The 24,964-nt window shown below is 42.6% G+C and overlaps 1 protein-coding gene and 1 long non-coding RNA gene across 4 annotated transcripts in view; one reads left to right on the top strand and one right to left on the bottom strand.

Moving 5' to 3' along the window:
- Window positions 1–1,110: 1,110 nt before the first annotated feature.
- Window positions 1,111–24,964, bottom strand: part of Cd84 (CD84 molecule) — a 38,591-nt gene continuing 14,737 nt past the window's right edge. The window contains exons 2-8 of one of the 3 annotated variants that reach the window (XR_002477345.2): window positions 18,748–19,089; window positions 10,909–11,160; window positions 10,453–10,569; window positions 5,921–6,012; window positions 5,705–5,827; window positions 4,950–5,012; window positions 4,383–4,434 (exon numbers count right to left, since the gene is read on the bottom strand). Coding sequence is in view for 2 of the 3 variants with exons in the window: in XM_021662314.2 (XP_021517989.1) it covers window positions 4,372–4,434; window positions 4,950–5,012; window positions 5,921–6,012; window positions 10,453–10,569; window positions 10,909–11,160; window positions 18,748–19,089 (929 nt within the window). In the remaining variant the exon portion in view is untranslated. Of the gene's footprint in view, window positions 4,435–4,949; window positions 5,013–5,704; window positions 5,828–5,920; window positions 6,013–10,452; window positions 10,570–10,908; window positions 11,161–18,747; window positions 19,090–24,964 lie in introns of all 3 variants that reach the window. The other 2 variants (XM_021662314.2, XM_021662316.2) reach the window with 2 other exon arrangements.
- On the top strand, window positions 3,906–23,861 carry LOC132646400 (uncharacterized). The gene is made up of 3 exons (XR_009584646.1): window positions 3,906–3,951; window positions 16,723–16,856; window positions 23,012–23,861. It is a non-coding gene; the product is annotated as an uncharacterized LOC132646400 (long non-coding RNA).

The following is a 24,964-nucleotide window of genomic DNA, read 5'->3' as shown; positions in this document are numbered from 1 at the left end:
TGAAAATGGGGACAAGGCTGCTCCTAGGTATGGCTGAGGAGTGAATGAACTGTCAAAATGAGCTAATGGCAAGATGAAGTTATAATATACAAAGGCAGGCTTATTGGACACAGCACTTGGTCACCATGCAGAGGGAGGAAGAGAGGGAGGAAAGTACATACAGAGAGAGGAGAGAGAGAGAAGGAGGAGAAGGAAGAGAGGAGAGATACAGAAAGAGAGAGGAGAGAGAGGGGGATAACCAAACTACCTGGATTAGATAGTGAAGAGCCACTGGGAGAGGGGGAGCCCCACAGCTGACCTTACATAAACTTTATACTTTTCTGAGACGGCAGCGGAAACCTTGTTAAACTGATCTTCAGATGCATCAGAGAGCTGAGAAAGATAAATCACTGCAGGAAGCAGATCCAAGCGGCCCTATTGATTAATACGACAGAGGCTTAACCATTATCTACACAACCTTCCCTGTGGTGTTGATGACTTCGTTGTAGGCACAGGTCCTAGGGCAGCGTCAGTCTGGTTGCCAGGCCTGGCAAATCTGAGAGACTATACTGTGGAGGAGGAACTTAGAGAAGGACTGACATTATTTTGTCTAGGCAAAATAGGGCAGTCAACTTTTGGATGTCCAGTTTGTCCACAGTTTGTGCAGGGCCTTAGCAGAGGGTGAGGCATTGGGGCAGTCTTGCCCAGTATCACAATCCAGGTGGAACCCTGTGTCATTGTGCCCAGGTATTCTCAGAGGCCTTGGGATTACTGTTAGAAGCTGGGGTTTCTGTCATAGTAAGGTTTTTTTTTTTTTTTAAATTAAACATTTAAATATCATGTTCTGCAGGTTCTCTGACAGGTTTGAGGACCATAGTCTATTAAGTACAGCTGAACTAAACAAACTGCTTGTTTTTAGTTACCCTTCCTAGGGATAACCTTGAAGATGTAAAACAAGAAACTAAGTAAAGCTTAATCTTGTAATTAACTGCATTAGTTCTTAGCATGACTTCAAATTATTTCTAAACTAATATTAAAGCAAAACTTTCAATCATAGGTACAGTTCATAGAGAGACTGGCAATCCTGATGATCCTATCATATTGCATAATTACAGGCCAAACAGCCAAAGCTTAAAACACAGAAGTTTTATTTGTCTGTATGGTACTGAAAGCACCTGGCAGCCCTCAATAAAGATGGCGGTGAAACAACTCTCCCACAACCAAGATGGCTGCCAGTCATGTGCCTGCCCTTAGTCAAGGTGGCGGTGGGGCCGTAGCTCTATCTTCTTCATCTCAAAGTCAACATTGTTAATGGCTGGCCATGGTCGATTTAAAACCACCACCAGTGCCGGTGCTGCTGCCACTGCCGCCCGCAGAGACCATGAATGGGTGGGAGGGTAGTGGGATACAGGGGGAAGGGGTAGGAGCCTTGTGTGTAGAAAGCAGCCACAAGAGGTGGAAGAGGGGGAGGGACAAGAGAATAGTTCCCCCAAACCTGGGCAGATGTAGTTTGGAAAAATTCCCGAAGACACGCAGGGGCACCTATCTTAGCAGCGTTTGCCAGAATCCCAATAGTATGGACGTAGCGTCCCAATTCAATCCTCTGCGATTGGCAGTTTGGTGGGGTTAACCTACAATCAGACATCTCCAAAACGCAAGGTTACCCCAGAACAAAGGCCTGGTTCCAGACAGTCTAGTCCTGGCATGACCACATCTTGGCAGAGCAAGTCCGAGGAGTCCTGGATCCCAGAAGAGGCACCTGGTCTCTCCTGGCAGTAGCTGGAGGATCGGTCACTCACTGAGTCCAAAGTTGCATCAAGTGGAGAGGGAAATAAGAGGAGAGGAGTGGTCCCCATAGGGCCAGGGAAGACCTGGGTTACCGGGCTGGGCCTCAACTCCTCCCAGGTTTCCAGGCAAATCAGGCAGAGAAAGATGAGGTGAAGGGAGTGGCCCCATGTGTCCAGCTTAGGTAGGGTCAACTTCCTCCGAGTCACAGGTACCAGATGATTGAAACAGCAGAACGAGCTAATTTCAAAAATGAAGTGGCAGTATATAAGTGCAGGTTTATTGGAGCAGCCACCATGTAGAGGGAAGGAGAGAGAAAAGCGCTCACACAGAGAGGAGAGAGAAGGAGGAGAAGGAAGAGAGGACAGATAGAAAAAGAGAGAAGAGAGCAGGAGAGAAAGAGAGACAGAGAGAGAGGAACCAAAATGTCTGGATTATATAATGAAAAGCCTCTGGAAGAGGGGAAGTGCCCCCCGCCCCCAGGGCTAGGGAATACAGTTTATAGGCCAGGGAATTCAGGTTATAGGGCAGGTATGCCAGCCATGCCCTGCAGCAGACAGGGACCTAGGGCTTCCTGAAACCAAACAAGGAGAAGGTTTGTAGTGTTGATGGGAGGGAGTATTCATCTAGAGGCATCTGGAAGAGTCCAGAGCAGAGAGAGAAAGTAGATTGAACATGGTCAGGAGAATAAACCAGGCTATGAGAGCAGAGAGAGAGAGAGAGAGAGAGAGAGAGAGAGAGAAAGAGAAAGAACAAGAGAGAGGAGAGAGGGCTAAGAAGACTAAGAGAGAGGGAAGAGCTGAGAGAGAGCATGGCTGAGATGGCTGGGTCATACAGGAATCAGAAGCTGGGAGAAGGGATGGGAAATTCTTTATCTGGAAGGGTTAGGATAGGGGGTGGGGCTGAGAAGAGTGAGCCTGCTCAGAATGCTCTTTGATATGCTAAAAGGCACTCCAGTTAGTCATTTGTCCAGGGTTTCTGTGGGACCTGACCGGTATCAATAGATTTTCAAAATGGAATGAATGCAGTCATCAATAATGTTTAAGCACGAGCTGCATTTCACTTACAAGTATTTAACAAAAATTTACCTGTCAGATAGAGCAAGGATATGTGAGTAAAAATAAGTCAGTTCAACTTTTTCAGAGAACAATTTAGCAATATCTCTCACATCTTCAAATGCCTTGGTGAGACACCAACTCCATTATACCTAAATATTGCTCATTCCTGCTGTACAGCTTGAGATTGTCCATGCACATTTAGGATTTAGCTGGTAAGGACTGTTAACGCAAAAGACAAACATGTCCTTGAATGATCACAGGCTGTCCTTTCCAGCTAGAGGATTCTTCCTCACGGCTAGCCACCAGGTTTTTGAGTTTGAGGAGCTGCTGGAGTGAAGGAACTCAACCTCCGTTTGAACCCTGTTCTTCTCTGAGCTAAAACGTAGGAACTGGAATGAACCCGGTTTCACCATTTGCACTGTTTTCTTTCAAGTTCTCTCTTAGGAATGGAAATGACTGCTTTCTTCAAGATCTCTTGTGATGATGGCCTGGTTACACCCACTTCCCTCAAAGTGTCAGAAATGTAGCCAGCCAGTTCTTTTTGGAGAATGAAGCTCTTGGGCAAGGCATCTTTCCTCTGAGGCTGAGTGAAGTAATAACATGGGGAAGGAAACCTTGACCAGAAAGGAAATCCCGTGAGGCTTCTGACTGAAGATCTCCAACGCTCTAGTCTCTACAGAAGGGACATATTCTAATTCTACACTAAGAGGATGTATCTACCTGGCCGAAGGGCCACAGCCCACAGCTTTCCAAATAGCATGGGTGTGTAGTATATTTGGCTAACAGTGGCAGTTGCATGATGCTTCCTGAGCTGAGGAAAGAGTGGGGGTTGCCATGCAGCCTACACTTTATAATGGAAGTTTTGGTTTCTTTAAAAACTCAGTTATGTTATATAAACGTGTTTTTGTTTTAATCTCACATGTGGGATTTTAGTTTGGGCTGTCCACAGCTGATAGCTGCCTCCTGTGGGGTGTGGCCTTCACCAGCTGGTAACTGCCTGCCTAGTGCAGCATGGAGAAGGGTGTGGTCTAGAATGCTGAGGCATATATAAATACGAGAGCCCAAAAAGAGAAGGTGTGGCAAGTTGGAGAGACCAGACATGGATGGTGTGGTGGCTTGGAAGAGTCAGGTAGAGAGAAGTGTTAGGGTGGCTTGGAGGAGACCGATGGAGAGAAATGTTTCAGTGAAGCAGCCTGGAGGAGTCTGCTTGCTGCATTTGCTGTTGACAGAGATTGGCAAAGCCCTAAAAGAACCCGTTGGCCTTAAACAGCAGTGGGGAGATTAAAGAGGTCTTTGATCCCTCTCCCCACTCACCTTCTCCCTCTTACCTAGGGCTAAAGAGTTGATGGAAGGGAGGTAGAGGCTTAAATATGCCAAATAAAATAGAGTTTAAAAACTAGTGGAAGTTTCTTGCTCCGCTTGTATGCTGAAGTGGGGTGATTTGCAATGTCCAGGTAAGGGGGCAGCCAGGGAAGGTCTGGGTGTCTAAGACACCTGTCCTCCCACTGGTTGTAACTTAGTCTCCACAGGGATAATACTGCCTGCTTAACTAGACAATTTCATTATCCAAAGTCTTGGGAGTTCTGTCATCCTTCATGTTGCTTTTCCTCATCTGTGTAGGAGAAGGAAAGATGGAAACATGTTAGCTGAAAGGTGTTTCTGGGGAACGGGAGTCCCCTGAGGTACCAGGAGAGTTAAGAAAACGGCACAGGGGGATGCCATAGGTTTCCTTTGTGCTTGGGGACATGTGGGTAGAAAGGGTACTTGTTTTGGTGAGTTCTTTATCTCTGTTCCCTTTGGGAGCCCCAGGAAACTTCTTATTCCAGAAGAAGGTGTTTGAAGTTGGTTTTGCTTGTTAGGCTTCAAGCAGCATCCAGGATGCATTATTTGTTCCTATTCAGCCTTAGTTCTTTCCCTTCCCCAACAATTCCATTTTCACCTTAACATAACTGCTGGGGTCTAGCCACTAAGTACTAGATGTCCCATGATCTAGTACCTAGGATGCTGTGAACAACTTTGCATTGCCTCAAGGAGACTTGGGCTTTCAAGTAAATACTGATGGATGGGATACAGCAGGTGTGTAGAACATATGGAGAAAGTAACATTAAGAAGCTACGCCGGACTTACCTTCTCAGAAGCCTGCACTGAGGAGTAAATGGTGTTTATTGGCTCTTCCCTACAGGACAGCACCTGGAAAAGAGATAGTTTCTCCTCAGCGAGAGTGCAGAAGACAAACCTTAAGAGCCTCTCTTCCTAATTACAGTCTCTCCACCACCCATTCCTGACCCCACTGTACTGTGGGATTCCTTTCTGGCATCAGCTCTTGTTCCTTCCAACTCAGGATCAGATTAAGGTAGCAATAAGGATGAATGGGTGGAGTTGGGCATAGTCCTGTAGCAAAAGGCCTCTAGGAGCTAGAGGAGGGTTCTGTGTCGTTTAGAGTTGAGTCTTGCTTAGTCATGAGTTTAATTTTCTGTGAGTTATGTGAATCTCTAAGAGCATCCTAAAAGCATCCTAATCAGTCCAAGTACAGTATCAGAGTAACTGGAGTAACCTTGCAGATTCTAAGGAAGCAGGCTTATCTGGGTGATCGTTGGTGGAGGTGAGCCATGAGAAAGCAAGCCAAAGGAGGAAGGTGTGGGACAGAGAGATTAAGAGTTTGAGAAAAACAAGCTGCTGCTGGGCCAGCTAGTGTAGTTCAAGGTTGTCTGTCTTTCCTTCTGTATTCTTGGAACAAACTTAGCCCTGTTGGTGATCCCATAGCACTCCTCATCTCACAAAAAGGATGCTGCCATTGCTTGGTTTCTCTAGGGAGGGCTTCGTAGACACGAATCACGTCTAACCCACAGCTAGGCCCTCATGTGAAGCTCAGGGCCTTATACCATAGAGGCTGTCATGAGGAGACAATGGACTATGCTTTGCTTTCATGGGGAGATCCATGGCATCATTTCCTTAGCATGGTGTTTCTTGGTTGGTCCCTCCAGATTCTTGACTGTAGCTTCTTTCTATGCAGTGGCAAACAGAGGGCAATTGTTGCTCAAGGCTCCCATTCTGGTGGTGGTAGTGGTAGGGTGTATTCATGAATAGCATCTTCTCACCTTGGACTCAGGAATTTCATCATAGATTCTGGACTCTCTGTGAGAAGCATTTTTTGAAACTGGGGAGTATACTGTTTCCTCTCCCAAAGTACCTGCCACAAATAAATATAGAATCATAGTCGGTGAAAGGTATGTGTGTTTTTAGAGATTGCCTAGTCTTATTTTATCTTTCTGTGATAAAGAAATAAAACACAGACGTTGAATGGTCCCCAGCCTACAAAGATGGATGCTTGAATCCTCAGATGGTCTTTCCACAGATTATGTGTGTGATATGACACATCTTGTTCAAATCTCACCTAAAGGTCAGTGGTCACTTTTTTATTCCTGAGGTCCAGCATAGCCTAAAGAGAATTGTCCCAGACCCTGTAAGGAATTCAAAGATGGCTCTGGCAATGACGTTGTTGCATGGCTAGTGGACTTCCCATGTCAGGGTGTCAGTTGTTTAACCTGATTGATTCTAACTATACTTTATTATCCTGGTGCATATCTGATTATAACTACAAACACTCATGAAACAGTTAAGTACTTATTAAGCTCCTGCCAGGCTACACAGGAGGCCCTAGCAAAACAAAGGAAGAATACATAGATATTTACTTTTAAAAATGTGTGAGCTAGATGAGGCATTAATCTTAACACATTCTTTTTCACAACACAATGTTTTAGGGTCAAGTTGAAAAGAGATAGCCATAATTTAGTGCCTTCTTATTATAGGACACCAAAATATCTACAAATAGTGGAGCTGAATGAAGATTATCACTTGTCTAAGTCTCTCACCAGATTTGGTGAGAGAGCCAGACAAAGCGCTCTCGATCTTATTTGTGAGTGCAAAGAACAGTCTGTCTCCATCTCTCGGTCTTCGTCTCTCTATCACTCTGTCTCTGTTTCCCCTTCTTAATCGTTTGCTTGTGAGAGGAAGACAGATGTTTCCTTGAGTAAACTTGGAGGTCACGCCTGAGAGACTACAACATTTCCCTTTTGTGAGTCCATTTGGAATTATGATACATGTCACAAACCCTTTCCCCTAGAATGCCACCTCAGTAACATATTCAGGCCTGCCAATTATACACACTGGAGCTAACATTTACCTACCACTGTGTACCAGGCTGGCTATTACATGTGTGTGATCTACTTAATAACTATATGCAGTAACCGCTATTATTACAGATAGCTTATAGCTGAGAAAATGGAATCTTACAGTGCTGAAATAACTGGTCAAATAATAGTCAAGATGGAGTATCATCTATACATGTAATTTGTCACAGTAATGAGAAAAGTAACCAATCCATCAAGGGTATACTTTAGCAGGACCTGGAAAGTAGAAAGAGAACAGACCTGCTTATAATTTGTGAGAACAAAAGGCCGCTTCACTCTCAAGGTGTAGTGCAGAAGGCAGCAGTAGCTTGCCTGAGGCAAATCCACAAATACTGTGAGGATATCTTCTTTCCTCTCCTCTTTCACTCCTCTTCCCCACCCAAGCATTGCTGCTGCTCTCCAGAGCAGGTGGGAGCAGAGTGAGTGGTCAATGGTGTTGCCTGTAATTTCCTGGCATGACTTTTGATCTAAGAAACCCACTGGTTACTTAGTTTTGTCATGAGCCTTTTCCTTTCCCTTATGACCGATCCTCAGCAGGTTTGAGACTATAAGATTTTACTTTTAGTGTTGGTTCGGCTTCACCAGCTACACAGGTTTGGCTCTTGAGTGAAATTGAATTTACCCTCCATGCATTAGGTGGGCCTCTATTCTCTTATATTTTTGGTTGTAGGCCCATTCTTTCACAGCTGAGCCATTATCTCTCCAGCCTGTGAGTCTCTCTTCTCAAGCGACACCTTAACTTAGCCTTTGATGCAGAAGTTCTATTGCTCCCTCCAAGTGGTGCATTCTGGGTAAAACCTTCACCTCTGGTAAGACCTACATAATGGGCCCTCATGCTCTTTATTCCTCTGACTTACTTAGCCCTGGGATACATTCTGAAGAAGTGGGACAAATTTAAATCCCAGATTATCAAAAGAAAATCACCCCTAGTTTTACTTTGCAATACAACTTGACTCATATTTACTCCTGGATCAAGGCATTAATCACTTCAAGGCACACTGAGCTATAAAACCGGATCTTACAATTAGATCTGTTTTGTCATAATTTAGGCAAGAACAACTTACATTACCTAACTTAGGTAATCTCTTATCTTTAAGCCTTTATGGCCTCATCACAAGGGCCTCAAGCTACAAGAGGTATGTATGTGTCTTACTAGATTATTTTGCACTAGTCCATCTTCCCTAAACTCACCTGCTTACCACTCTAGAGGTGGTGTGGGGCCTGGGAGAATGGAGCCTAAAGATAAGGCAGACTCAAGTCTCATGCAATAGCCAACTTTTTACACAGAGCATCGGACAACTTCTACTCTGAGAGCTAAGAAGACTCAACTAAATAAAGTGTACAATCACAAGGACCAATTGCATGTGGTAAAACTTGATTGTTTTTCATAGAGACATGTAAACAAACAACAGTATCCAGCTGTAATGAATAACCTGAAGGGAACTCAGTCCTATTTGACATGCCTGAGAGGAGTACAAAAACACATTCTAAGAACAGTTCCACATTTTGAAGAAACTGAGGTCACAAGACTCTTGTCTTGTTTTGTTGAAATTTTCTCACAAGCACTGAGAATTCTCCTTAACCTACTTCATTCTCGGACATGTTCTGCCATTCAACCACAGATGACAGCTTTGATCGCCCCTCTTTTGCTGCACTCAAGCCCCTGCTCACCAGCCAGCCCATCTAGCAACTCTGCTTCTTGCTCCACTTTAAGTTTCAATCCTCTCACTTCTTTTCCTCTACATGCAGAGCTCTCTAACCACCAACTTTCCTTACCCAGATCTGCATTCTCACTCAGACTGACTTAAGGATTTCATATAGGAAACTCGTGCAACAGTGAAAAGCCATCTTCTCCTCTTCAGAGAAGATCCTTCCCCTTCACAAAGTGGCTAATGGGGACTTTTGCAACATTTGGATACATATGTACATCAAGCCTCTTTTGATATTAGACAAAAATCTTTAAAAACTAGACCATAGATTGCACACTCCTTTCCTCACTTTGTGAGACGCAGTCCTCCAGGTCTTTAAAAAGCAGGAGAATATATATATATATATATATATATATATATATATATATATATATACATAAATACATACATACATTAGATAGATGGATTGAGCCAGCCTCTGAGGGATGATTCATTTGTAAGGGCACATGGGGCTGAATTTCCCAAAATTATTCAACCGCAGGGACAGTTCACCAGCATACCGCCCATTCTGTTTGGCCCTTGTTTATTTAGCCTTCTGGGATAACTGATATCCTTCAGATTAGACATCATCAAACTCCACAAGGTATTGTCTCAGGAGTATCAACTGTTATCGTCACTGTTGGGGCCTCTCTCCACCATGAGGACCTTTTAGCCAGGAAGTGCCCCTTATCATCCCATCAGCTCTGAAGCAGCTTTAGGAGAGATAGGAAAGAAAAAAAAAAAGACTTCCTTCCCCTGTCAATGATTTGAGCTGGTTGATTCACAGGGTGAGAGGTAGAGACAGATCTAGACAGATGGCTCAGCTGTTCAAGACCCTCCTGATCTCTCACAGGACTTGAGCCTGGGCCTCAGTACCCACATTAGATGGCTCACAACTGCCTGAAACTCCAGCTCCAGAGGATCTGATGCCTTCTTTTTGGTCATTTCAGGCATGTAGGTGTGTATATGTGCACACACACACACACACACACACACACACACACTTGAGAGAGAATATACACATGCACACGTGCACACACACACACTATTAAAAATAAAATAAATACTTAAATAAAAGTGTAGAGACAAAAGTTTCCTTCTTCAAATGCAGAAATTCTCACCCTTTAACAGTGAGACCCTGAGCACTTGGGGTATGACCCCAGTGGCTTGTGATATCTTACTATCTTACTATCAAATGCCTAGTACCAAGAAAGATAACTTACACTGTTAAGTTTTACTATTTAGCAAGACAAATGTCATGGAAGATAAGACCAAATAATTTCCGTTAACTATTAGAAAAGACCTCCATTCTGTCATGGGAGCTTTTTCTCTTTTTTTCTGAGACTGCCTAGGGCATTTCTCTTTATTTTGTGGTATATTTTCTTTATTAAATCTCTCTCTCCCCTCTCTCCATGTTTTTCAAGAAAGGGTTTTTCTGTATAGCCTTGGTTGTCCTGGACTCCCCCGTTGTAGACCAGGCTGGCCTCAAATTCACAGAGATCCACCTGCCTCTGCCTCACTGAGTGCTGGGATTACAGGCATGTGCCACCATGCTGGGCTATTAAATACATATATTTTATATTGGTTTTAGACTGGTAAATACCTTTACCCCTGATTCTTCGGCTTAGCACTATGGTTCCCAAAGTGATACTCTTCACTCCATTCTGGGAAATAGATGACTTTACTCTTTGGCAGGAAAAAAACCCCAAAAAACCCCCCATTCTCACACTTTACCTTCCAGGACAATCCTACCTCGATTTCTCTTGTACAAATAGAACAGAAGCACCAGAATCGGAATGAGAATAAGCAGAGAGAGTGCAACCAGTCCACTTGAGAACCCAGCATGGCGAGATTGGAAGCTTGGAGTGTCTGGAAATAGAAATTGTTGTGAGCCTTGGCTATCAGGAGACAGGCCCAAGATTCTGTGCAGGTTTGCCCACATTTAGGGCTCTGTCTAAATGGGATGGCCTTCAGAGAGTGCCAAAGCTCTTCAGTTTACAGTCTGAATCAGAGTCAAATAGGGGCTCCTCAAAATACCCGGGAATGCTTGGCACTTAGTAGAAGGCTTTGGTCTTTCCCCCAGTAGGCTGCCCGGGTTTGTCTTGGCATAAAGGAGGAGATTCATGTGAAGAGCAGTCAAAGGTTAAGACTTAGAGCTCTTCAGAGTGACTTCTGAGACTTCCCAGAGACGGAGGAGCTGCTGGTTACCTGCACAGAGTTTCTGGACAGTGATGGAGTCAGAATTGTTGCTGACAGGGTTCTTGGCCATGCACGTGTAAATGAGTTTTTTGTCCTCAGGGGACTGGAAGATTTGAAGGACATTGCTTTTCTCTCCAGAGGGACTCCAACTGTATGTCACGTTTTTCTCTTCTTTTCCCACAGAGCATGTCAGGGTGACATTACAAGTATTGTTTACAGATGTTATTGAACTCTGTGTAATTGTTGGTTTTTCAAGCCGACCTATGAGGGGAAAACATGAACCAATAGTGAGCTGAAACCAGCAATACATAAACTTGTGAGAATCAATTGTTAACGTTTCAGGAATTTGTGTGCTCGACGTTAAACACTACTTATGTATAACTTATGAAAACAAATAAATTGTACTAAATTATTTTAGATATTTTTATTATAGATTATGTGCTGGTGGTGAGTTTCACATATTGCATCCATGCTTTGTAATGACATATGAATAATAGCCTTTCAACCTTATAGATCTTAAAATTAGCCATAGCAGAAGGTTGAGGGTTTTTTAAAATGGTTTTCCTATATTTGTTTATTTTTCTGTCACTAACATTAAGTATTTAACAAAAGCTTTTTTCTTTGTTGAGATTGTATTATGACATATTATAGTAGAACATATCATAATACATTAACTATAATATACTGTAATTACATCATTTATCCCTTTCCTTTCCTTCCTCCAAATATGCCTCCTTTTTCAAATTCGTAGCCTATTTTTTTATAAATTATTGTTACATGTATATGTGTACACATATATACACATATCTATTTTTTCATTTTTTCCTTTTACTGAAAATAGATTGTCTTCTCATACAATATATCCTAAGACAGAAAGGGAATGGATCTGGAGGTGAGGTGAGGAGGAACTGAGAAGAGTAGAGGGAGAGGAACCTAACCATGGCAGAAGTTGTTAAACCCAAGAAATTTGGAAATGTTGTAACTTGGGGCTTGGTTTATTCTTTTGTTCATTGATGCTCTAAACTTGAGAAAGCAATGGAAGAAAGGTTACCAAAAACAGACGACACTGAAAAGTGTATCATGGTTGTAGGCATTTGTTGTGGCTATAAAACAGAACCTTATACTGATCCAGTATCTGTTAAAAAAAATTGTCTCAGTAAAGAGGTTGTTTACATTTAGGCATGGAAATGAATGCCGATAATCCTCGCATTTGGGAGTGTGATGCAGAAAGATTATGAATTTGAGGCCAGCCTGGGATAGCTGCTAACACCATTCAAAAACGAAGGAAGACTTAATCTGTAAATCATGAGCATCAAAGGTGTGGTGGCCTGAATAAAAATGGCTCCTACAGGCTCATATGTTTGAATGTTTAGTCACCAGGAAGTGGTACTGTTTGAAACAATTAGAAGAATTAGGAGGTGTGGTCTTATTGGAGGAATTGTGTCACTTGGGCTGTGATTTGAGATTTCAAAAGGCACACACAGTAAGCCCAGAATTTCTCTGCCTCTTGGCCTGAGGTTCAGGATGTAGATCTCAGCTCTAGATCCAGCCCGATGCATGACGCCGTGCTCTCTGCCATGATTACCTGAACTAGACCTCTGGAACTGTAAGCAAATTATAGATTAAATGCTTTCTCTTGTAAGACTTGGCTTGGTCATGGCATCTCTTCACAGCCGTAGAACACTGCTAAGACAGAAGGAGAATTGCACCCTGTGATGGCTATGCTTGTTTGTCAACTTGACTACATAAGGAATTAGCTAAAATCCAAAAACAGAGGGCATACCAGTGGGGGATTTTTGCTTTATTTAAAGTAGGAAGATCCACTTCTACTCTTGATCTTGAGGAGGAAAGACATGCCTTTAATCTGGGCCACAGCTTCTGCTGGAGGCCTATATAATGACATGAAGAAGGAAGCTTTTGCTCTTTGCCTGCTTTCTCTCACCTTGTAGCAAGTCCGTTCCTTCACTGGCATTAGAGCACATTTCTTTGGGATCCAGTGTCTTCTGAAGACCAGCTGAGACATCTAGCCTTATGGACTGAGAAACTTCTGGATTCTTGGACTTTTCTTTTACAGCCAGACATTGTTTATTCCCATTTAATTGTTGATCTCAGAGCCTGTGCTCTTGGTGTTCTGTTCAAGACCTCTTCTCCTGTTCCAGTGAGTGCAAGGCTATTCCCCATTTTCTATTCTATCAGTGCCTCTGATTTTATGTTAAGGTGTTTGATCCACTTGTACTTAAATTTTATGCAGGGTGACAAGTATGGATCTAGCTGCGTTCTTCTACATGCAGACATGACTTTGATCAGCATATTTGTTGAAGATGGTGCTTTTTTTCCCCAGTGTGTATTCCTGGCTTCTTTATAAAAAATCAGGCATCCATAGGTTTGTGGATTCATGTCTTGGTCTTCACTTTGATTTCACCAATCAATGTTTGCTTTTTATGCCAATATCATGCTGATTTTATTATTATTGTTTTGTAGTACAAGCTGATATCAGGAATGGTGAGACCTCCAGAAGTTCTTTTATTGTTCAGGAATTGTTTCAGCTATCCTGGGTTTTTGATTTTACACATAAAGCTGAAAATTATTCTTTCAAGATTGGTGAAGAATTGTGTTGGGTTTTTATGGGGATTGTATTGATTTTGAATGCTTTCAGTAGGATTATTATTTTTACTATATTAATCCTATAGGTCCATGAATGAGCACGGGAGATCTTTTTATCTTCTGATATCTTCTTCTACTTATTTCTTCAAAGGCTTGAAGTTTTTGTCATACAAGTCTTTCACTTGCTTGGTTAGAGTTACTCCAAAACATTTTATATTATTTGAGGCTATTTATGAAAGGTTTCTGGAGTGGAAGTTTCTGGTTTCTTTGTTAGAAGTTTTCTTGTGAGAGGGCATGTGATGTTCTGCTGTGAGCAGTCTCATGCGAGGGGCGTGACTAGGAGCCAAGAAATACAAAAGGATGTAGGCTTAGATTGTCCAACAACCTACGTTACTTAGGGTTCTTAAATGCTTCTACCTCCCTTCCAACTCATTGACCAGAGACAGGGGAGAAAGAAAGTTATTAGGAAAAGATGGTTGTAGACCTTTTAAGACATAGTTCCTTGGGGTGAGTCTACCCTTTGCTGTCTGGATACCAGCAGTCCAGCCCAAACACCAACACCAAATAGCAACACAATTCAGCAGAAACAGCAAGACTCCACTGAGTCAGAGAAAATTTCAAGACTCAATTGAATTGCCCTGAGAAGTTCTTTCTCTCTGCAAAGTGAAGTGTGGAAGAATGAAGATCAGTAGAAGCGATGTTGATCCAGAAAGTGTTCTCTCACTGCCTGTGGGCTTCTATATAAATGTCCTCTCCTCAGAGTCCACCCATGGATGTTTTATGCTGGCCAAAGTCACACCTCTTGCATGAGACAGCTCGCAGCAAAACATCACATGACACAACTAAGTCTTCAAAGAAACCAGAAACTTCCACTCCAGGGGGAACTCATTTCCCTGATTTCTTTTTCAGACCATTTGTCCTTTGTATCTAGAAACAGTACTTATTTTTGTGAGCTAATTTTGTAACTTTGCTGAAAGTGTTTATTAGCTGTAGGAATTTCCTGGTGGAATTTTTAGGGTGACTTATGTATTATATAATCTACAAATAAAGATACTTTGACTGTTTCCTTTCTAATTTTTATCCCATGATCTCCTTAAGTTGCCTTATTGCTCTAGCTAAGACTCCAAGCACTATTTTGAGGTATGGAGAGAGTGAACATGCTTGTCTTAATCCTGATTTTAGTTAAAATGCCTTGAGTTTTTCTGTATTCAATTTTATGTTGGCTATAGGCCTGATGTAAACTGCCATTATTCTGTTTAGGTATCTCCTTTTTATCCCTAATCTCTCTGCGACTGTTATCATGAGGGGGTGTTAGATTTTGTCAAAGGCTTTTTCAACATCTAATGAGATGATCATGTGTGGGTTTTTTTTTTTTATCAGTTTGTTTATATGGTGGATTATATGGACTGATTTTTGTATGTTGAACTATCCTTGCATCTCTGGGATAGAGCCTACCTTATCATGGTGGATGATCTTTTTGTTGTGTTCTTGGATTCAGTTTGTGAGTGTTTCACTAGTATTTTTGCATCTATGTTCATGAGGAAATTCAGTTTGTAGTGTGGTTTGATATCAGGGTGACTGCAGCCTCATAAAATAAATTTGGCAACGTTCCTTCTGTTTCTATTCTGTGAGATAATTTGAGGAGTATTGACCTTTATTCATCTTTAAAACTATTGTCAAATTCTGTGCTAAAATCATCTGTCCCTGGATCATTTGTTTTTGGGCTGGAAGGTTTTTTTAGTGCTTCTTCTATTTCACTGGGAGTTATAGATCTGTTTAAGTTGCTTATCTGATCTTGATTTAACTTTGGTAATTGGTTATCCATCAAGAAAATTACCCATTTAATTTAGATTTTCTAATTTAGTGAAGTACAGTTTTTTTTTTAAAGTATATACTTATATTTCTCTGAATTTCCTTGGTTTCTGTTGTTATGTCCCCCTTTTCATTTCTGATTTTGTTAATTTGGATATTCTCTCTGTGCATTTTAGTCTATTTGGATAAATCCTGTCTATCTTTTTGATCTTCTAAAGAATCAACTCTGTTTCACTTTTTGTATTGTTCTGTTTCTATTTTTTTGAGTTCTGCCCTGAGTTTGATCATTTATTGCCAACTACTCCTCTTGGGTGTGATTTTCTTTGTGTGCTAGCTCTTTCAGGTATGCTGTTAAGTTGCTAGTATGATATCTCTCCACTTATTTTCTATTTTATTTTTAAATTTTTTAAAATAGGCACTTAGTGCTATGAACTTGCCTCTGAGAGCCACTTTCATTGTGTCCCATAAGTTTGGGATACAATGAATACTAGGAAGTCTTCAATGTCTTTATTTCTGTCTTGACATTTTTTATTCAATTGAGAGTTCTTCAATTTCCATGAGTTTATAAGCTTTCTGTTGTTGTTGATATCCAGCTTAATTTAATCTGTGGTGATTTGACAGAAGCAGGAAGTTATTACAATTTTCTTGTATCTATTGAGACTTGCTTTGTGTAGGAGTATGTGGTCAGTTTTGGAGAAAGTTTCATGAGATGCAGAGAAGAAGGTGTATTCTGTTGTGTTTGGGGGAACTGTTCTATAAATGTCTGTTAAGTCCATTTGGTTTATAATGTATCTTAGGTCTATCATTTCTCCGATTGAGTAACAGTGTGGATTTGAAGTCTCCTTGTGTTTAAGGTCAATATGTGATTTTAGCTGTAGTAGTGTTTATTTTACAAACTTGGGTACCCTTTGTTTGTGGCATAGATGTTAACAATTGCAATGTCCTCTTGGTGGATTTTTTTCCTTTGATGAGTTTTTAGTGTCTTTCCTTATCTCTTATGATTAGCTTTGGTTTGAAGTCTATTTTGTTAGATATTAAAGTGACTACACCAGCTTGTTTCCTAGGTCCATTTGCTTGGAATACCTTTTTCCAGCCCTTTACTTTGAGGTAATGTCTATCTTTGATGTTGAGGTGTGTTCCTTGATGCAGCAAAAGGATGGATCATGTTTTTATATCCATTCTATTATCCTTTGCCTTTTTATTGGGGGGAATTGAGACCATTTATATTGAGATATGTCAATTACCAATGATTGTTGATTTCTGTGATTTTGTTGTTGTTAGTGGTTGTGGTACTGTGTGTATGTGTGTGTGTGCGTGTGCTTCCCTTCTTTTGATTTTGCTGTTCTGAGCTTATTTATTCCTTGTGTTTTTATTGGTGTAGTTAACCTTTTTTTTTTTTTTTTATAGCATCTTCCGGAGGGCTGGATTTGTATACAGATTATGTTTACATTTGGCTTTATCATGGAAGATGTTATTTTCTTTATTTATGATGTTGGATGTTTTCCTGGGAATATAATCAGCTGAGTGGACCAGAGAAATGGGTAAGCTTATGGAAGACCTTCACCACTCCCTCTTCTTCTCCAAAGTCAATGTCCCAGTCTGGTTCTTAGCTTTGCAACAGAACACTTCCTGTGGCCTTCCTTTTAACCCCACCACCCACATATCGTATGGAGAGATCTTCCTCACCTCCCCTTCCTCTCCCACTTGTTGCTTTATCCTGGTCCCCAACTCCAGCAGCCACTCCCACAGACACCTGGAGGGCAGGTAGATGTCAGTAGATCTTTGCCTTTCCTTCTGTTCCTTTAGATTCAACCCCACTCTCAACCCCAGTGCCTACAGCAGATCCCCTGGCATGACTTCTCTTCACTGTCTCCCTGATTCCAAGGAGATAAACAGATTCTGGTTGAACACTCCTCTCCCTTCTCCTATGAACACCTTTAGACCCCTGGCTTATCCCAGGTCCTAAGTGTCAGCTTCCAATATCCAGAAACTCCTTCTACCTGGAACTCTCAGTGGCCACAACTATCAGGTTCAAAGAAAACTTTCTATCAGATAACATATAGCCATCACACTCTCTGAAAATCCAGAGAGGAAACAGAAACCAAGGAACAAAACACCCGGCCAACAAAGACAAACCCAAAAATCAGCACCTAGCTTTATAATCAATCTAATCCCATATGCCTAGGTGCTGGCATAACACAGTCAATAACAGCCAGGGCAACATGTTTCCAATGCAGCCTAGCTACCTTACCACACAATTCCAAAATGGCTGGGGTACAAGATAAGGATCATATTTACCTATTTTCAGAGGTGTGTGTGTGTTGGGGAGTGGGTGTTGGTGTGGCCATAGTGGTGAAAACTATGCATATTTACCTATTTTTAGAGAGACTTTATGTGTTTGTGTGTGTCTGTGTGTTGTTTGTGTATGTGTTAGGGGTAGATACTGGTGCAGCCATAGTGGTGAAAACTATGCATATTTATCTATTTTCAGAGAGACTTTGTATGTGTGTGTGTGTGTGTGTGGTGTTGGGGGTGGGTGTTGGTGCAGCCACAGAGGTAAAAACTGCAACCTCATTTCATTTCTCAGTAAGAACAGAGATGTTATCTGCACAAAGCTGTTGGGTAAGGAAAGCCAGAGTCAGGGCTGACAGATGTCCACCCTCCCAAATTGAGACAAGAAGATTTTGGAATGGTAAACTTAACTACCTTGATTATGGTATCCAGTGCTACCTATGTGGTTACATTCTATAGGGCTACAAGTGATTCCATTCATGAAAAAGTGCAGACACAGCTGGATCATTCTATAAACTCTATAAACTGCTCCAACATCCACTTTCTGTTTCTGAACTTGAAAACTGAGCTGCATTTCTGTAAGTATTAACACTTATAGGACTAGGAGGAGACTGTTCAACCAGGATCTTCTTATTTTATCTCCCTGCAATCAGGAGAGGCAAGGAAGAAAGGTCACCCCAGGGTCTATATACCACTGAGGATGAGACTTGGGGCTTGGATCTAAAGTAAAAGAAGGAGGGGCGAAGTGAAGGGCACACAGCTTCCTCCTTTCATGGTTCTTTGCACTTTCCTACGCAGTCTGCAATTATTTTGAAAGGAGGAGCTTTTTAAAGACCATATTGCATATGGTATCATACTAGATTGCCATACTAATGCTTGCAAATTGATTAGTAATGATTGTTGACATTTTATAAGAAAGGAAAACAAGGATCAAAGGACAATTTCTGCTACAAAACAGAATACAATTAAAGCCTGTCAAGACCAGAACCAAAGTTAGACCTTTATAAGTACTGAGGTCCTTACGTAATTATAAGTATGAAGAGAGTTAGGAATCTCTGTTTTCAGGAATATGAGCGTGCTTTAGATCACAAATCTCCAAAGCAAAGTAAAATCTATGCCCTCTGACTACCCAGAACTTACGGTAGATTTGAAGGTGGTAACGCTTGGTGATGGTGTGGTCAGAGTTCTCTTCATTTATGTCTGCTTTGTAAATTCCTGCATCTTCCATTCTCAGGTCCCCAATGACCAGACTATAGTTCTGATCTATGACTTTTATTCGTCCTTTATAACTGAGATGGGTCACAGTAACGTCAGGTGGTGCTCCTTTGACTCCTGGTTTTACAAAAGCAACAGATGATTCACACGTCCAGGCAATGATATTAATTTTCTGTGGTTCTTTAATAACTATGGGGAAAATAACTGACTCCCCAAGAATCCCATTCACCACCGACGAATCTGTTCCTCTTTCTGCCGCTTCAGACCCTGAGGATATAAATAGAAAACGGTAACCATCAGACTGCTGAACTGCTTTGTGGTCCTTTTCTTTCTTGAGTCTCACTGAGGAACTTCCTCAGACACTGCTAATCCTGTGTCTTGGGGATTTCTTTTTTTCATTCTAGCTGTTTTTTTTTTTTTTTTCCTAGAGAGGGGTTCAAGACAGGGTTTCTTTGTGTAGGCCTGACTGTCCTGGAACTCATTCTGTAGAGCAGGCTGGCCTCAAACTCACGGAGATCCTCCTGCCTTTGCCTCTTAAGTGATAGGATTAAAGTGTGCACTGTTGGGATCCGTAAGCAGGCATCTCCACAGCCAGCCCCAAGGGACCTGACAAACTGGATATTAGGCATCTGTGAGGCCAGCTACAGGCCATCTATGGACCGCTTGAAACCACCTGCGCATGCTCTGGGTCACCTTATAAGAGAACTCGTACCACCTGCCTTTTCTCTCTCTCTCCCCTACCCTGCCCAGAGCAGTCTCTGTGACCTCCTCTCCCTTCCCTTAATAAAACCTCCCATGTAGAACCACTCATGTGACATTATTTGTGGACCTGCCATGTAACTTTAATGCACAATCCTAACACTGGTGCGTTGGCCAGGAATAGGCGTTTTCAGTGGCCCACGAAGCGTGGTTGTTGCTTTCAGCACCAGCGCTGCCACCAGAGCTGCTAGAAAACTATTTCATTTCAAATCTGACCGCAACCCACTTTCCGGCAACCAGATCGCTACCTCCTACATGCAACACTGGCTGCGTGGGTGAGTTCCCCTCATTGTTCAGCATAAATGGCTCTCTTGGTACGGGAAGACTGACCATTGAGCATCCAGCAACTTCCTGGTACTTTTTGAGACAGAGGAACCCCAACCAAAGCCTTCACTGGCCATGGTTGACCCTTTTTGCTTCGTCTTACCTTACATATATACATGCATATATACATATATATGTATGATTCTTACCAATAACCTATTACCTGAGGAGAGCAGGCAAGTTTGGGAACAGGCTAGAACGCATGCAGATGAGGTTCACCAAACAAACACAATACACCTGGTTGGGGCTGAGGTGCTACCTGACCAGGATCCACAATGTGATTATAATACCTCAGAAGGCATTTTATCTAGATATCAGTTCATGACCTGCCTCCTGGCTGGTCTCTGCAAGACTGCCCTCAAGATAGTTAATTATGAGCAGCTTCAGGAGGTCATGCAGAACAAGAATGAAAATCCCTCTCAATTCCTAGAGCACCTTACAAAGGCCCTCTTACAACATACTAATCTAGACCCTGAAAAGAACAAAAGGTAGGCAACCCTTGATGACCAATTTTTTCTCCCAGAGTTACCCCGACATAAGGGCTAAGCTTAAATGCTTGGAGAGAGGACGTCTGACTCCAAAAACAGGAGTCTTGGTGCTGGCCTTTAAATACTATGGGAGAGGTGAGAAAGTCTGCAGGCAATAATACCAAATGCTGGCCAAGGCCATCTGACTAACCTCAGCAACTACCCAGGCTTGCCTGCCTCCTAAGGCAGGACGACCACAGGGTCCCTGTTTGAAATGTGGTCAAGAAGTTCACTGGGCCTGCTTCTTCCTAACTCTTGCAAGGCACTGGGGCCATGTCCAAAATGCCACCAGGAGGGACACTGGGGTGTTGACTGCCACTGTTTCTCCCATGATTAGGGGGCATTACTCCCGGATTGCTTTCCGGCCAATACCCTCGGTCTGGCTACGGACAACTGAAGGTGCTGGGTTCCCTTGACCTGACCACTGCCATCACTAGCAGGGAGCCATGGGTAATTATCATGGTATTGGGGAGGCCCATCTCCTTCCTTGTGGACACCAAAGCCACTTACTCAGTCCTGACAGAGTATTGGGGACCAACCTCTCCTTCTAGTTCCCTAGGTATCAGGGTAGTGGGCAACCCTGCCAGACTCCACCATTCAATTGTATTTTCAGGGGTGTTCCCTTGACTCATTCTTTTTAAGTGATGCCAAACTCTCCAGTTTCCTTACTGGGAAGGGACCTTATAGCCAAAGTGGGAGCCTCTATCTCCTTTACTCCACCCATTCACCTAACCCGAAGCTTGCCAGCGTCCTCTCTCCTCCTTCTCTTAGCTACCCTACTTACAGTTGTGACACGTTGCTTCCTTTACCAGCCTCTCAAGTGGACCCCCAAGTCTGGGATGTCTAAAACCCCTCTGTCGCTAGGTACCATTCTCCTGTGGTCATTCAGCTACAGGATCCTACCTGGTATATCACAGCAGCTCAATACCCACTTCCACTTAAAAGCCTCAGGGGACTTATGCCTAGTACAGCCGACCTTCTTAAACAAACAAACAAACAAACAAACAAACAAACTCCTTCACCCTACTTCCTCCCCTTTTAACACCCCTATACTTGCAGTTACAAAGCCCAATGGAACCTATCACCTGGTTCAAGACCTCCGGCTTCTCAGTTCTGCAGCTGTCCCCCTCCACCTTGTTGTGGCTAACCCCTATACTCACCTCTCCACTATCCCTTTAGATACCTCCCATTTCTCAGTTTTGAATCTCAAGGATGCATTTTTCTCTATCCCCCTGGAGGCCCAGTCACAAAATATCTTTGCCTTCACCTGGACTGACCCTGACACCCTTGTTTCTACTCAGCTTATCTGGACTGTCCTACCCTAGGGATTCCAGGACAGCCCACACCTGTTTGGCCAAGTCCTAGCCTCTGATCTACTCCCCTTATCTCTCCCTAAATCCAGCAGGGGTTATCGGGTCTCATCCTCCAAGGTCCAATTGTCCACCTCTGAGGTCACTACCTGGCACTAACAATAACCCCAACCCACAAGGGCATCACCCCAGATAGAAAAGATCTAATACAGTCTCTGGAATTTCCCTCCACTAAAGAAGAAATTTTATTGTTTCTGGGAATGGCTAGTTTCTTACGGTTCTGGGTCCCTTCTTTTTCCCTTCTTGCCCACCCCTTATATGAGGCAACCTTAGGTCCCTTGCATGAATACTTTCTTAAGCTCATTACTAAGCTCTTTCAGAGGCTCCAACAGGCTCTTCTTTAGGTCCCAGCCTTACATTTCCCAGACTTAACCTGTCCCTTCTCCCACTTTGTAACAGAAAAAAGAGGAATATGCTCTTGGAGCCCTGGGTCACCAACTGGGACACTCCTTTGTATCTGTAGCACACCTGTGAAAGAAATTAGACCTGACAATCCAAGGATGGGCACCCTGCATTTGTGCCTTAGTGAAGCTATGGAGCTCCTTATTCGAGAGTCAAAAAGCCTAACTTTTGGATCACCTATTACTGTCTTCTCATAATCTGTCTCACTTTTTAAGGCTTATAAACTCTACCTCCCTCCAGAGTTCTTTCCCTACAGGGGGTGCTAACAGAAGACCCTACTCTTACTTTCCAACCATGACCACCTCTTAATATTTCAAACCCTCTTCTTTGGCCTAACTCTGACTATGCCCCATCTCATTCTTGCATTGAAACTTTAGAGGAACTGTTGCCACAACCCCTTACCTTTCTCATATCACCCTCTTTGGTGTGGCAAGCTCTTTCAAAGCATCTGGGACACACTCTGTAGGAATGCTAAGTTCCTTAGACTGTAATAAAACTATAAACCTTGATACCTCATCTCAACCCCAATGCCCTACTGCTAATAGTATCTTGATTCTTTGTGGTACTCAGGTCTACCATTGTCTGCCTGCTGGTTGCTCAGGAGTTTGTACTCTAGTGCTCCTCTTCCCCTGGCTGGGGGTGATAAATAAAAAGAAGACCCTACCAATCCCAGTCATGGACTCATTAGCTACCCAGCAGGATAGGAAGGCAATTCAGATCTTGCCCCTCTTGGCTATTGCAGGAATCATGACAGCTGTCAGGACTGGGACAGCAGGACTAACCACTTCATTAACTTTGTATTATCAGCTTTCTTCCCAGTTCATCCAGGACCTCCAGCAAGTAGCTCAGACAATACTAACCCTCCAAGGACAGATGGACTCGCTGGCAGCAGTAGTACTTCAAAACCAATATGGATTGGATCTCCTCACAGCTAAAGAAGGTGGCCTTTGCATCTTCCTCCAGGAGGATGGATCTCCTCACAGCTGAAGAAGGTGGCCTTTGCCTCTTCCTCCAGGAGGAATGCTGTTTTCATGTCAACCAATCCAGTATAGCAAAAGAGAAAATCCAACAACTCTAGACAAATCTACAAAAGTGAAGGGAACAGCTCTTGGGCCTTTGAGAACTCCACAGGGAAACAGATTCTGCCCTTCCTCACTCCTTTTCTGCTCAACTTTCTGTTTTTGATTTTTGCACCCTGCTTTATTAAATTCTTTTCTACATTCCTCCAACAACAAATGCAAAAATTCTCCAACCTAACCATTAATCAGTTACTCTTACAGGATTACCAACTCTGCTCACAGAACCAGATGACAATGGCCTTCCAATCAACCCTGATGGTGGGGACCAGCTATCCCCCAAGAATGAGAACACCCCTAATCAGCAGGAAGTAGCCTGAAGAGCAAAGGTTGCTCCTATGCCCTCCCTACCATCACCACCTTCCTGGCTCCTCACTTTTTAATAAAACAAAAAGGGAGGAATATTGGGATCTGTAAGCAGACATCTCTATGGCCAGCCCCAAGGGACCTGACAAACCAGATATCAGGCATCTGTGAGGCCAGCTATGGACCACCTGAAACCACCTGTACATGCTCTGGGTCACCTTACAAGAAAACTCACACCACCTCCCTTTTCTCTCTCTCTCTCTCTCTCTCTCTCTCTCTCTCTCTCTCTCTCTCCTACCCTGCCCAGAGATGGTCTCTGTGACCCCCCCTTCCTTTAATAAACCTCCCACATGGAACCAGTCACATGGCATGATTTGTGAATCCTCTGTGTAACTTCTCTACACAATCCCAACATGCGCCACCACCACCTGGCTTACTCTAGGTTATGTTTCCTGTGCTATGACAACCAAAATTTGGTTGAACACCTGCCATGTGGTCTGAAACAAAACTGTCCCTGAATACATACATGTATTCCTTCATAAATGAGTGAATGAAGACGTGTGCTTAGCCTATTTTGTAAGCTGCTTCAAGAGAGTCTACACAACTCAGAGTGAATGCCAAGACTTAACTCACTCAATGTATGGTTAAAACCCATTGTGTATCAGATACTCTATGCAGGCTGGGAAGATAGAGGTGAACGGAAGAGATTCCCCCAAACCCATCAATTCAGGTGATAATTTCACCAGAGCTTGGAAGAACTCTTTGACTTTATCTTGTGAGGATAAAAGAAAAAAAAAAAGTAACATGTCTTTTTGTAGACCATAAAATCAAAGTAAAACCAAAGCAAAACCAAAACAGTAGTGATCCAATAGTTTGTCAGCCCACATACTCCAGAAACATAACCCAAGCTCTTCCACTACTGGACAGAAGGATAAGAAAAGGGACACATTCACTATCTTGGACCTAATGAAGGTTTATGACCTGTCTATTCTATGTATGCCTTCCAGACTTCAGGATTTATGCATCTAGACAAACATGTTTTGATACATCATATCTCTCAATGAGATTCTTTTTTAATTAATTAATTAATCATTACAATTTATTCACTTTGTATCCTCACTGTAGCCCCCTCCCCCCTGTCACTGAGATTCTTTAATGATGGATAGCGTTTGTGATTGGAATGGATGATACACGAAGTATTCAATAATGAATATAACACGGGAACTGACCAGTCAGAGAGGGTGTTAATCACCAACAACTAGTTGGCTGTTTGGATGTGAACTAGCTATATGCAATCCCCAAAGGCCAAGCCATGTTTTCAACCTAAATGGGTTCAGGCTAACTCTAAAGTTAATGCAGAGGGTCTTTTGAAATTGAA

Source organism: Meriones unguiculatus, chromosome 11, assembly GCF_030254825.1.
Source record: "Meriones unguiculatus strain TT.TT164.6M chromosome 11, Bangor_MerUng_6.1, whole genome shotgun sequence".
Lineage (NCBI taxonomy): Eukaryota > Metazoa > Chordata > Mammalia > Rodentia > Muridae > Meriones > Meriones unguiculatus.
This window is presented reverse-complemented; position numbering and strand designations above follow the sequence as displayed.